Source organism: Ambystoma mexicanum, chromosome 14 (assembly GCF_040938575.1).
Source record: "Ambystoma mexicanum isolate Mex_15411 chromosome 14, UKY_AmexF1_1, whole genome shotgun sequence".
NCBI lineage: Eukaryota > Metazoa > Chordata > Amphibia > Caudata > Ambystomatidae > Ambystoma > Ambystoma mexicanum.
This window is the reverse complement of record NC_090940.1, coordinates 210312906-210325579: the sequence shown is the minus strand read 5'-3', so window position 1 is coordinate 210325579 and position 12674 is coordinate 210312906. Positions and strand designations below refer to the sequence as shown.

The following is a 12674-nucleotide window of genomic DNA, read 5'->3' as shown; positions in this document are numbered from 1 at the left end:
AAGTGTATTCAGATAAAACCGACTCAGTGCTAAAGGCTGGACGAGGCCTGAGGTGAAGGAAGGGAACCCTAAGAAGCCCAACCAAGTTGGAGACTTGTTAGTTTTCGTTATAGTGTGAAGGACTGAAGCGTGGGGAAGGGAACCACGAGAAGCTTACCGAAAGAACTGTTACATTTCTTCCATGGGGTTTTGAAACTTGAATAAGCTGAAGCTTGGGGAAGGGAACCCCAAGAAACTGAAAGACACAAAGTAGTTGGAATAACTAAAAGGTCCCTGTGGAGAAGGTCTTACGAACAGCCCTGTTGATTGAACTCATTTGTGTGAAATTGACCAAACAGCACCTGGTGAGAAGACCACCGGAAACCAACTTTGGTTTCCTACTTTTTGTTGAACCACTTCCTATAACATTTTTGTACAGAGTGAGGGCAAGCATAGGTTTAGACACAGACGGGCTTATTTTGGACTATTAAAAAACGATGGCCATTAGAAAAATCAGTTGAGGTAATACCCCTTTAGAGTTGGGGCCAGTCAAGCATTACACAAACCCATGAACCGTAGTAAATAAAGGTTTTCAAACTAACGCTTTTGAGTCCGTCTCCTGATACCATGCATGTCTCAAAGTAGTTATTTCGATTTTAGATGCTGCAACATCTATCTGATGCAAGGAAAACCATGTCACAATGTTATCCTAGGTTGTATTAAATGTTTTTTTTCCTTTTCATTAAAGTCAAAACATAAAAAGAGAACAACCTTAGTGGTCCCTGAGATTTGAAAGTTGAAGAGTATGACGAGGCAAAACAAACACTTAGAAGGAGAAGGTTTATTGTTGAAGAAAATAATGCACTTGTTCTTGGAGCTTTTTGTTCAAGTAAATCGGAACGCTATTGTCCCAATGTCAACAATCATGTTTTTTTTGAACATTTGATGAATTACAGGCTGAACCAAAGGCCTACAATGCTGTTACTTTTCCAAGCATAGCGACGCTACTTCTTATGACGGTCACCTTAATTCTGAAGTCGAGTGCCTGATCTAGAACTATGTTTTTACATAACCACCTTCAAGTAGTGTTATTTTGTAAAATAGGATAGAACTTTCACCCTACAGCCAGATCTACTTCCCCAGTGCAGCTCACAACAGTGTGGTTTTCAGAAACCCTGAATCAAATGCAGAGACAAACTTCAAGCTCCGGGGAACGTCATTTTGAAAATGGGACCTAAAGGGAGCGTTGCATCCAGTTCTGCCACATGCAAGAATACTTGAGTCTATACTTCCTGGAAAGGCACACAAGCCCTATACTATGTGCAGACACAAATGAAAGCCTGAAATTCTATTTTACGGAGGCAGTGCATCAGAACTGGCCCCTTGGTTTTTCTGTTGTGCCATTTTGTGGGTCTCCAGACACTTCCCGTGGTTCGTTTGGTGGCGGGATCTTTATGTCGGAAGGTTCAACGTTCCAGATATCCTTTGCATACTCCTTGATGGTCCGGTCACTGGAGAACTTGCCGGAGGCGGCTATGTTTTTGATCACCATTTTTGTCCATTCTTTGGGGTTCTGGAGGTGGGGTAAAAGATCAAACAAAATGTGAATCGAGAGCCGTCAAGACACTGCAAATTTCCATGAAGGCTCTAAAGTGTTTCTGAAAATAAATTCCAGCATTACGAGTACCATTTGCAACCAGTCACACACCAACACTGATGGGCATTATAACACAAGGTTCACAGTCTATTTTGCTTTAGGTGCAGTAATGACATTGGATCTTTATCTGGTCCTCTGTATGCCCTCAATTCTGCAGGATGCTTTTACTTTCTACCACTTGGATATCCATGAAATTGGTTAAACAGACCCTTGTGCCAATGCCCAATAAGTGATGCCTCAACATCAGATACTAGAGGGAGTTCCATTTGATAACCCACACATCTCAAACCTTCAATGATTGGCCAACATTAAAAGAATGAGCCCTATGAGACTGCAGGGGACCGACTTTTAGAAGCAGTCAGATGTTTCCTAGCAACAGCCCATCACATGAATTATTTTATAGCAGGAGGCTATGCTTATTACATTTCAGGATATGTTGCACAGTGCAGCAAAGTGCTATGTGGCATAGCAAAGCACGAGTGCCCCAAGTGAAGGCACTGCGAGGCTCAGCAAGGTGTAGTCTGCCTACGATTGTGCATATTGAGGAGCTGTAACAGATGGTTTCCCACTAGGACCTCAATACAGACATTTCCAAGCCATGTGCTGAGGCCTGCATGGGAATAGCCGGCCTCTGTACACAGGCTTGATGTCTTAAAGGCAGAGCAGGACATTTGGCCGTGAGTGTTTGGGTACTGGCCCTTTCAGCACGGCGTCTTGGGTGCAGTTACGATTTTGGGGTGCACGATTAGCTGCGACCAACAGGGAGCTATCAGCGCTATAGGTGCCCTTAAATATATGGTCATCCCGAACACCTATACATGTGGTGTCTAGGATGACTGTATATTTAAGGAATACACAGCACACTCAGTAAATGGACGCCCCATTCACTTTAACCAAGAACTCCACTCACGCATACGTTGCTGTGTCACATGTTCGACCTAAGGTTTTAATGCACGGAGACATCATGCAAAGCATATCATAGCATGTCTTGCATAAGGAATGGGATGTTCATGTTAGGTGCATCATCTGGGGGTTATAAGATGGTTCAAGTAGGTCAATGCAGATTTGGGCATATTTGAGTGCAGAGGTTGGGCATTACATTGAAGCCTGGCTTGACTCTTTGTCAACAGTTTCCTCCTTTCATGGCTGCTCCAGTGGGCAAAACAAACATGTACTGAGTCAAAGGCAACACAGGTGACATTTAATGTCAGCATTTTATAATTAAAGAAAAACTAGAAATACAGTTGTGTGCAGTCACAATACAAAGATTTAGTTTGGAAATCACGCCAGTAAGAGAATGTATAAGCAGCAGAATACAAGAGGAGGCAGCCTATGCTTACCTTGTACAGCAGGCTGACCTTCTCTTGACATTTGACGTATGCTTCATAATCAGCGAAAACTTTATACCTGGTAAAAGGTAGACACATTTATTGAACATGGTGGCTTGTCATTTTATGTCTTCACTGTTAAAATAAATCCTGTATTGTCTTCCTCAGCAACCTAAAATTCAGACCAGTAGCGGGACACTGCTCAAGGCGCAACATGCAACGGAACTGCGTCCGTTTACATGGCCCCAGAACACTGCTCAAGGCGCAACATGCAACGGAACTGTGCCCGTTTACATGGCTCCAGGACACTCCTCAAGATGCAACAACGGAACTGCGCCCATTTACATGGCTCCAGAACACTGCTCAAGGTGCAACATGCAACGGAACTGCGCCCCTTTACATGGCCCCAGAACACTGCTCAAGACGCAACATGCAACGGAACTGCACCCGTTTACATGGCCCCAGAACACTGCTCAAGGCGCAACATGCAACGGAACTGCACCCGTTTACATGGCCCCAGAACACGGCTCAAGGAGCAACATGCAACGGAACTGCGCCCGTTTACATGGCCCCTTTGATTAACATTTTCCCTCCAACGAGGAAATAATTGCTTGGTGCAGATCTCAAAAGATTAATTCAAAACTATGTCCAGCAAAGAAAATACCGGAGATGCAAATACTACAATGCTCCAGTGTACACATCAAGGAAATCTACTCCAGAAGAATTCCTTATGTCAACATCCCAAAAATTGTGTGCCACCTTCCAGTAATGACAACTTCTTAAGAAATAAATAGCCTTCGTATCACATGCTATCTTTTCTGCAATAAAACATTGCTGTGCGTGGTCGTCACCGTGGAACAAGTCAAACGTTTGCTTCATAAACGTGGATGCATTTATAACCAATACCCTGCAGATTGGAGTTGTTCATGTCCAACAGTTTGTATCAATTAAAAAGAAACCAGGGTTACAAACACCAGACGAAGTAAATCATTTGACATCTAGGAAATATTTCCTAAAGGTTTGCAGCAGGAAAATATAATTTAGCAGCACAAAAACGAATTCTGCAACAATATGAAGTAGAAGAAGTTCTTAAAGTAGATTTCTGAGCTAGTGCCCTTGTTGTGCTCTATTGTGCAAGTCTTACATAGCGAATCATGACTGCCCCAAACGTGCAGTCATCATAAGGTAGCCATGATAGCCTTTGACAGGTGACTTAAAATATAGGCTAAAGTTTGATAACTGGTAACTTTCTCTGAGGAATTGTAGAGTTTAATATTGCAAATGTAGCATGTTGTCATGCATGTGCAATTTCAGCATTTACGTATGGTGTAGATCCAATGGAGCATCAGGCTTTTGAAAATCATTAACACGTGAACTACGGTTAATCCTCCTTGGCATTCCAGACAGATCTAGAATATGGATTGTCCACTAGAATAGATCAGCAACTACAGTAGTCTTCCCCTCATTGTTCCTCTTTCTTCCCCCCCCAGGAGATGCAACGCCATTGGCAAGAACTTGCTCCGGGTGGAATCATTGAACTGTCCCAGCCTCTCCTCCTGCCTGCCTCTCCTCCTGCCTGCCTGCCTGCCTCACCTCCTGCCTGCCTGCCTGCCTCTCCTTCTGCCTGCCTCTCCTGCCTCTCCTCCTGCCTGCCTGCCTGCCTCTCCGCCTGCCTGCCTCTCCGCCTGCCTGCCTGCCTGCCTCTCCGCCTGCCTGCGTGAGGAAGTATAAAAGCTCAAACCTCTCCAAGACCTGCTGCTTTGTTGGCAGTTTTCTGTTCATTAGGTCACTGTATCCCATGCCTTCAGAATCCCTGTTTACACAGTCTTTTGGTGGGAGAGCAGTAGCATGCCATACTGTTAAAGTGGCCTTGGCAAACCCATGATAATCTGGCAACATGGCAGAGCAGTCAGGCTTAACTCTAGGCAGTGTTAGGGAGGTGTATCGGTATGCTTCATCCCCTCTCCTAGTGAGACTCCCAGCACTTTTTACTGGACTGCTGGGCGTTTTTCTTTCAATCCTGAATGAGAGGAGCCTTTTTCTGCTCATTCATTCTTGTGGGCTCTGTCTTTTGGAACTGTATTTTTTGTATTCTTTCCGTACTATGGAGTCCGTCTGCTCCATAGCTCTTAAAAGGCATCTGTGTTTTACTACTGCAGCACACAGCGCCTAATAAGCAGTGTTGCTGGGGACCATTAGGGCCCTCTAACATTCCTTTTCTGTATCCTCAAGCAACTACAGTTCTTAAGGATAAAGAGATACTCTCTCCGAAAGAACTATAGTCCGAGACTGGCACACACCACCTTCAGTCGAGTGCCACAGGGATACCTAGTATCCCCCTTCGCTCTGCTCCTGTGGCTTTTTAGTCACATAGACAATCACCTAGTTATGGCTGGTGGCACTGGACGTGTTCTACCAACTATTGTGTATTGTTTGTACCACAGGCTATGTCCATAGCCTCGGTAGTGCACAATAGGGGCACTCAAGTACCAACTTGGGGCTTCTCTTATTTTTTTGTAATTGCTAGCATGGTTGTTCTTTTGTTAGCCCTTCTACCATTCTGGGAGGGGGAGGTCAGTGTGTGTTTTGCCTTTGGAGTCTAGGCGGGGATACCTACTGGTTCCCGCCAGAGTGTCTGGGCAGGCAGGAAGTAGCAGAGGAGTTTTCCACCCCCCCTGTCCTTTGTCCGTCAGAGTGCTTGAATAGGTCCAGCTCACATAGGGGGTCTGGCTGTCCTGATTGGACAGTCAAATGCCCCTTCCTGTAAAATGCTGAGAGATTGCAGAAGAGTGTGTGCTGGAACTATATAAAAGGTGAAGCTTCTGGAGTGAAAAGCAAGTGGACCACTGAAAACAGAAGTAACCAAATAAGAAGACGGCCAGAGATGCCAGCAGACCCTTTGCAACACCGTGAAGCAACCACTGCTGCCCTGAACCTGCTTTCTATGCAACAGAGGAGCTCTGAAGAGGACGGCTCCTTCCCTTTGGCTGGTGGAAACCACCAGTCCCAAGACGAACTTTGAAACAAGCCATCTCCCGAGGTCCTTGGAGCTTCCAGAGATGCGTAACAGCAATACCAGGAGACCTGCTGCCCGTTTAGACTGCATCATCATGGAAAGGCCAAATCTGTCCCAATCTCTGCTGAACCCGTAAGGACACTCCAGAGATCTGATCGAACTCGCCCAGACCCCCTCACCAGAGTGTGGGACTGCAGGAAGCGAAGAAGATAGGCCAGACGATCTGTGTCTTTTGTTGGTGCTTCAGTAAAGGCGCCGAAACCGCAGAGTGAACAAAGAAGTTGCTGAAAGTCGTGCCACAGGTCCTCCTCGAGACTGCTGCTGAGTGATCCCCGTCCATTGTCCTGCCTTCAGTCGCCAGACCAAGGAATCTGGAGGCCGGGTCCAGAGCTGCAACATCACAGAGCCTCCAGCATGAACATTTTCTTTGAACCTAAAGGTACTGTGGGGAAAAAGGTATTGCTTACCCGATTCCAAGAAGTCACTCCAGAGCGTTGGAGTGCATGTAGAGGTGTCCAGGGCCACCCCCTCTTACTGCTGATCCAAGCCGCTGCTTGTGTGTCCCCTTTTCGAGTCAGTTCTTAGGTCTCCCTTGTTAATTGTTAACTTACTTCTTCAATAACTCTAGACACTGGAAGAAATCCACAGAACTCTTCATTATTTGAGGATTGTCAAGACTTCAAGCCCTCTACGAATTGCCTTTAGCTAGGGTTGCGTTTTTTGGACTTGAAAGACTTACTAGGCGAAGAAACCATCTCTAGAACCTTGAAGTAGGCTCAAAGAAAAAAAACACTGCCAGTAGGACTTTAGGAAAACTCCCGTAACAGGGGAACACTAATGGAGAATAAGCCCATGCACTTATCGATAGAAAATACATGACACTGGCATACTGAAGAATGTACACATTTATTATGTTACACCTGCCTCTGGTTCTCAACAAAATTATTTTGTAAACGAAACAAAACTAAACCTATTCCTGTTGTATAAATGTCATGAAGACACATCCTACTCCTATTTTATACTGTATTAACTGGTGATCGGCGCATTGCAAAGACAGACAAGAAGAGGTAAGAGAAGGGAACTAGACATGCAGTTAAAATAGTCATTAGAGGATCCCTAAGCCAAGACTAAGTCACTGTATTTCCAAACCTCCGACGTAATATTTGGAAAATACAAATGCACACATCACATTCTGGGAAGGGTAGAGAGATGTGAAAGCATTACCAACATATCCAGAGGCCATCAAAAGACAAGCAACATTTAGGCTGAGAGCACCCAGGCATTAAACTTACCAGAACTAGTTGGCATAATCATTCATTTTATTAGGCGTGGAATACAGGACTTTAAATATACCTGAAAAATAACTGGTGCAAGCTAAAAAAAAAACTCTGTACCCCAACTGGATGCAGAAAAGATGTCTAGGGTAGGTAAGTTCTCCCAAAGAAACTTTACAGAGTTTCCCAGCAATCTTAATCGGACCTCGGATTACCTGGGGGTTAGTGGGGAGCAGGGCTAGGAAAGCTCAGATTGCCATAGTAGGTGTCATCACTGGGCCCTGTAGCAGCCAGGTAAGAGGGGAGTCCCCTATTACACCCCAACTTACTCATCTTGAGTGGCGTTGTTTCTGCCCTGACCAGGGCTTGCTACAAAGCTAGAAAATGTGTGCATGTAAGATCTTCTGTAGTGTGCATGCAAGGCCAGTAGGAGGTACTTTATGACTGCAAAAGGAGGAGTATGTATGACCTGAATTGACATTTTAGAGACATATTTCTAAAGATCTATCAGTGCTCCCAGGGTTGCACAGTAGCAGGACTTAATTTCCAATTGCAGGAGCTTCCATTCGGTCAGAGGTCAACTAATAGTACACTACTCCATCCCTACCTGGATGACTAGTTGGCCACTCTCCCTTGTAACAAACCTTTGAAAACATGAGGGCAGTGTGAAACCTACTGCTAGAACATGTTCTAGCCTCATCGACCAGCAACATTTGTAATTTCGGGCTTGGTCAAAATCTCAAGCGTATAGGCAAAGTTCAGTCCACTCCAAATGATCACTAAACTTAGAGGACTGGCAGGGTTTTATTTAAGGAATATTCTTCTACAGCCGGACAATGGCTCCCATTCCAAAAGGAGCTGGCTGCCTTGGTCTACAGTGATTGAGCTAGACTGTGCTTGAACCCTCCAGTAGCTAGACAGATTTTTCAGTTCTAGTCCCTGCACTCTCAAGAGTACAGTGTTCCCCTCCAGATGTCTTCCAGACTGGCATTCTCTTCCCAATGATGGTTAATTGACAACACCCTTTCCAGTGTCATGAATCTTGATTTTGGAGACCCAGAGGAAGTGTGCAAGGTTGAGGCACCACAATGGTGTCTCTTTAGCCAAGCAGGATTGGCCCGGCTGAAGGGGAAAGTGTCTTTGGCATGAGGCATCCATCTACTCATCTCCTAGCCATTATTTGTGTGTTCAAATACGCAGTTCTGATCCAATCAAAAGGTCTGTGGTCATAATTTTATGTAAACCGTTGGCAACCAGGGGGAGGAGATGCTCTGCAAAGAACTTGCTTTTCAGCTGGGATTGCGAATAGAATTCTACGTATTCTACTTCGGGCCACTTACATTTGAGGGAAATACAAGTGTCAAGATGATTTTGGCAGCTTTTTTTAAAAAAAAAAAAAATATATATATATATATATATATATATATATATATATATATATATATATATTTTTTTTTTTTAGGGAAAACAGACGCCTTCCCTTTGCAATTTCTCTGGACCCCTTTCATCCAGCTATTAAAGATCAGGCCAGAACAGTACCAAGTAATCATGGTAATACCTCAGTGGCCAAAAGGTCTTGGATCTCACTTGTTCCATGTGTGGTCTCCCCTTGGTGGATTCTGCCTCCGTCACCATCGTATGACCTGGTTACCTCTTCCAGAATAGTTGGTGCAATGGCTCAACCGTATCGGAGATGTGGGGAAAGCTAAATTAGGGCCTTTGCGGTTCTTGCATTAACCATTCACCAACATGGACAGTCTTCAATGTTTAAACCTCAAGATAGACCTATTTCCCCTCTTGTGAGCCTCTGAGGTTTTTAGACTTAAGGGATGAACAGTTCCTGCCAAGTCTGTCAGTCTCCACCTTGGGGCCCAGCTAGCAGCAATCTGTGATCTCCATGTTCCACTGGGGTGGTATCTCAGGTTTTAGGATTAAGAATCTGGATGGGACGGCACATTTAAAATCATCCCCCCTGTAGAGTAGGGGCTAGTGTCTGGCTTGGGCTTGCCCATCACTTTGCATGGCATTAAAGCTTTCCTCCATCTCCCTGATGACTTGACTCAAACCTTAAGGGATCTTTGTCAACTGCCCCCCTCTAAAACCTTTTTGATAGCGAGTGCTCTTCTTGGGGAAACTTTGTACTCTGGTGTCCCCAGAAATGTCACCTTCCCAGTCTTGTGTCTTATTACAGATCTCTCATCTCAAACCGAACCCATCCTTCCTTTACTTTGCTTTCTCCTTCTGATCTAGTCTACGGATCAGAGATCTGGGTAGAAAGTAACCAAATCTTTCTAGATGGAGAATCTTGATTGCTTACCTTCTTTCGGTCTAAATTACAAGAACATCTCCAGCGTGTAAGGGCAATAATATATTCACTTACGATTCAGAGTTTCTACTAGAGAAAGGGTCTGCAACCTCTGGCTCTACCAGTGTTTTGGACTACAACTCCCAACTGCCCTAACCAGGACAGGCGAGGCACATAGGAGCTGTAGTCCAGAACATCTTGCAATATACAGGTTGAAAACATCTGCAGTAGATGAATAGCTGCTTCTATTGCACAATCAAGGAGGGATTGCAAGACCCGAGATTTGTAGAGCAGCTATCCAGGCAACCCTGTCCATCTCCACATATTCTGCGTTACAATCTTCAAGTGGGGAGAGGATTCCTTAAAAGGTATTTGGGTCAGCTGTGCTTCAACCAGCATACTTGTAATTGTATTAATTTCGATAAGATTTGTTTATGGCAATGTTCAGACTATAGTGACTTCTAATTCAAAAATCTCCAATGTTCAAGACTGTCCCAATGAGGCAAGTTACTGTCCGAGAGGGGCCCAGCCTCACTGACCAGACAACTACAATGAGGAAGAGTACGTGCTCTAATCACTGGTGTTTATACAGGACACGCTGTGCAGTGAAGCAACAGCCAACTGTACAAAAAGGGGTTATAGTAGAGTACAATAACATGGATAGAATTATTAGGGTCGCCTTTTAAGGGTACACGTGGAAGGACATCTATAGAGGAGATATAAAGGGTTACAGGCAGGGAATACAAGTTAGGGAGGAAAAGACAGACCCAGCCTGCAGTAGAACTGAAGAGTAATTTGCATTACTAGTATGTTATCATTGCATAGATGTCTCAAGCATTATGGTTGTTGTAGGGCTGAAAAGTATGTACGTTTTGCCTCTATTTGTACAGATGATAGCATGAAAGGAACTCTTTAAAGATACAAAAAAAGAATTCAGATCTATGAACATATGGGCAGTTTTATTCTTTGGCAAAACCCATTTCACGTTGATCAGAGCGTAGATTTGAGTTGAACACTAACCTGTCATGGTGGAACAGCATATTAGTAATATCTTTAAAGAGTTCGGGCTGCTTGGGGGAAAAGTATCCGCTTTTGATCTGATCGATGACCTGCTTCAACTCCGGAAGTTTATCATAATACTCCTGTGCATTGTACCTAGAAGGAAAAAAGAATGATCCTTAATCGGGAGGTTTTGTGAAATGATAAGGAATGGTGATTGAAGCAAAGCTTTGACAATTTCACACCAATGTTGAATGGTAATGGGATATTCGCCAAAAGATGGGCATCACTTAAGCAATTATGCTATAATCCCCAAAGTCGGGGAAAATTAAAGCATAAGGAGAAATGACCCAATTTGAAGTATGGTACTCAGTTTCAGTGCACATCAGAGACAGAGGTAGAGAGGACCTTGGCGGTTAGAGTTTATTATCAAACTATCCATAACTAACAAAGTTAGAGCCCTAAATGTTCATCAACAACTTTTAACCCATCATTTTCATGTCAAGAATGATCTTATAGAATAAAATAGGAAACCTACCCTTTCTTGTCCATCGCCGCAACATCTTCAACCCGCATACCGAAAATGAACAAATTCTCCTCTCCCGCTTCTTCTGCCATCTCCACGTTTGCACCATCCATGGTGCCTATGGTCAACGCTCCATTGAGCATGAATTTCATGTTGCCCGTTCCTGATGCCTCTGTGCCAGCTGTGGAAATCTGTTCAGACAGGTCCGTCGCTGGGATTACTAAAAACGACATTCATTACAATCACCAAACATATTTAAAGAAGGCCATGTTCAACATCTGCGGTCAAGATGAAGTTGAATGGCTAAGCCAGTTCTTGGCTTAACAACTAAATTATTGGTTTTAGTATTCAGAAAAAAGCAATAGCAGAAATAGCAAAAAAAGTATTTGTTAATGAATACAATAGTCAAATGCAATAAATAAATGCGATCTTAAACAGAAGCTAGGAGGTCAAGAAATAGTGCTTAAATTAGTTTAGCAGGTGTGCTCACAAATTCATAATCTAAACAAAAACCCAACTGACCAATATTTACCACTAAGCTTAAAATAGAACTTCTTGTCTCGCATGCCTGCTACATCTTGCTTTAAACAATGGCAACTGTGCAAAAGCAAATTGGATAAGGGGAATTCTGTATACGGTTCAGGTGGTTGGGGCGCAGACAGAGGGGGGAAGAAGGGAATTTTCGACCAATACCAACATGGCAGTCTCGGAGACCAAAGGTAGTACAGCCTTTTGACTCATTTTCACATTCCATAGTATTCCAGGCGGCCTTTTGGCTCCATATTTCCAAATCCAGTACTGGATGCCTCAAATGACACTTCATCCACAGACAGTACTACAGGTATGGTAAAAGCACTTCTAAACCGCAATATCCACCTTGAAAAATGCATCAAAGTGCTAACAAGAGAAACCAGAGAAACAACCGAAGCAAGAAGCTCAAGAAACAGTTCTCTCCCGACAGGAAACTGAAAACCATCGCAGAAAACGTCTTCATTTTAAGTCTAAAGTCAAGGTGCTTTGAGAAGCCATGAAGAGCTGCAGGCAATTCCTGAGCTTCGCCCTCCTGAACCAACGTTTACCCTCACCCGCCCGTCTTTCCAACCTGAATTTGGGAGAAATGAGACCCGCTGAGGCCGAGCAAAGCACTCTGGCAGGTTGATACCGTTGGAGCTTGCTACTCAAAACACGAGGGGTCAAGTTGTAAAGGGTTTGTGAGTAATACAGTGTAAATGGAACAGAAAACATTTTTCAGTCTAAATTCACTCTGGCTAAAGATGCCCATGAGAGCCAGGCATAATTCACACCCGTCTAGTTTTAGTCACTGTTGCATTTCTGTACACATTATACATATTACATATGTACATGTGCTCCGACATAAACAAGTCCAATATTGGAGATTGTATGATGGCATTTAGGTGACCTTGGGGGCCTTAACCACCCCCATCCACTCCATGATGAATCCCTGGAGGTGACACTTGGCATGGTACTACAAGCTCTCAGTCCATCACCAACCCCATGTCCACGTCCCTCTCTAGGATTCTGGACAACCCCATGGCCGCCCGGAATTGGCCATCCTGAAAAAGGCAATAG

General features: G+C 44.1%; 1 protein-coding gene across 1 annotated transcript in view; it reads right to left on the bottom strand.

Moving 5' to 3' along the window:
* Positions 1–805: 805 nt before the first annotated feature.
* Positions 806–12674, bottom strand: part of PYGL (glycogen phosphorylase L) — a 270105-nt gene continuing 258236 nt past the window's right edge. Inside the window, exons 18-21 of the mRNA XM_069638952.1 lie at positions 11097–11304; positions 10580–10714; positions 2977–3043; positions 806–1552 (exon numbers count right to left, since the gene is read on the bottom strand). Of these exons, the coding sequence (XP_069495053.1) occupies positions 1349–1552; positions 2977–3043; positions 10580–10714; positions 11097–11304 (614 nt within the window). The 3' untranslated portion in view covers positions 806–1348. The remainder of the gene's footprint in view (positions 1553–2976; positions 3044–10579; positions 10715–11096; positions 11305–12674) is intronic.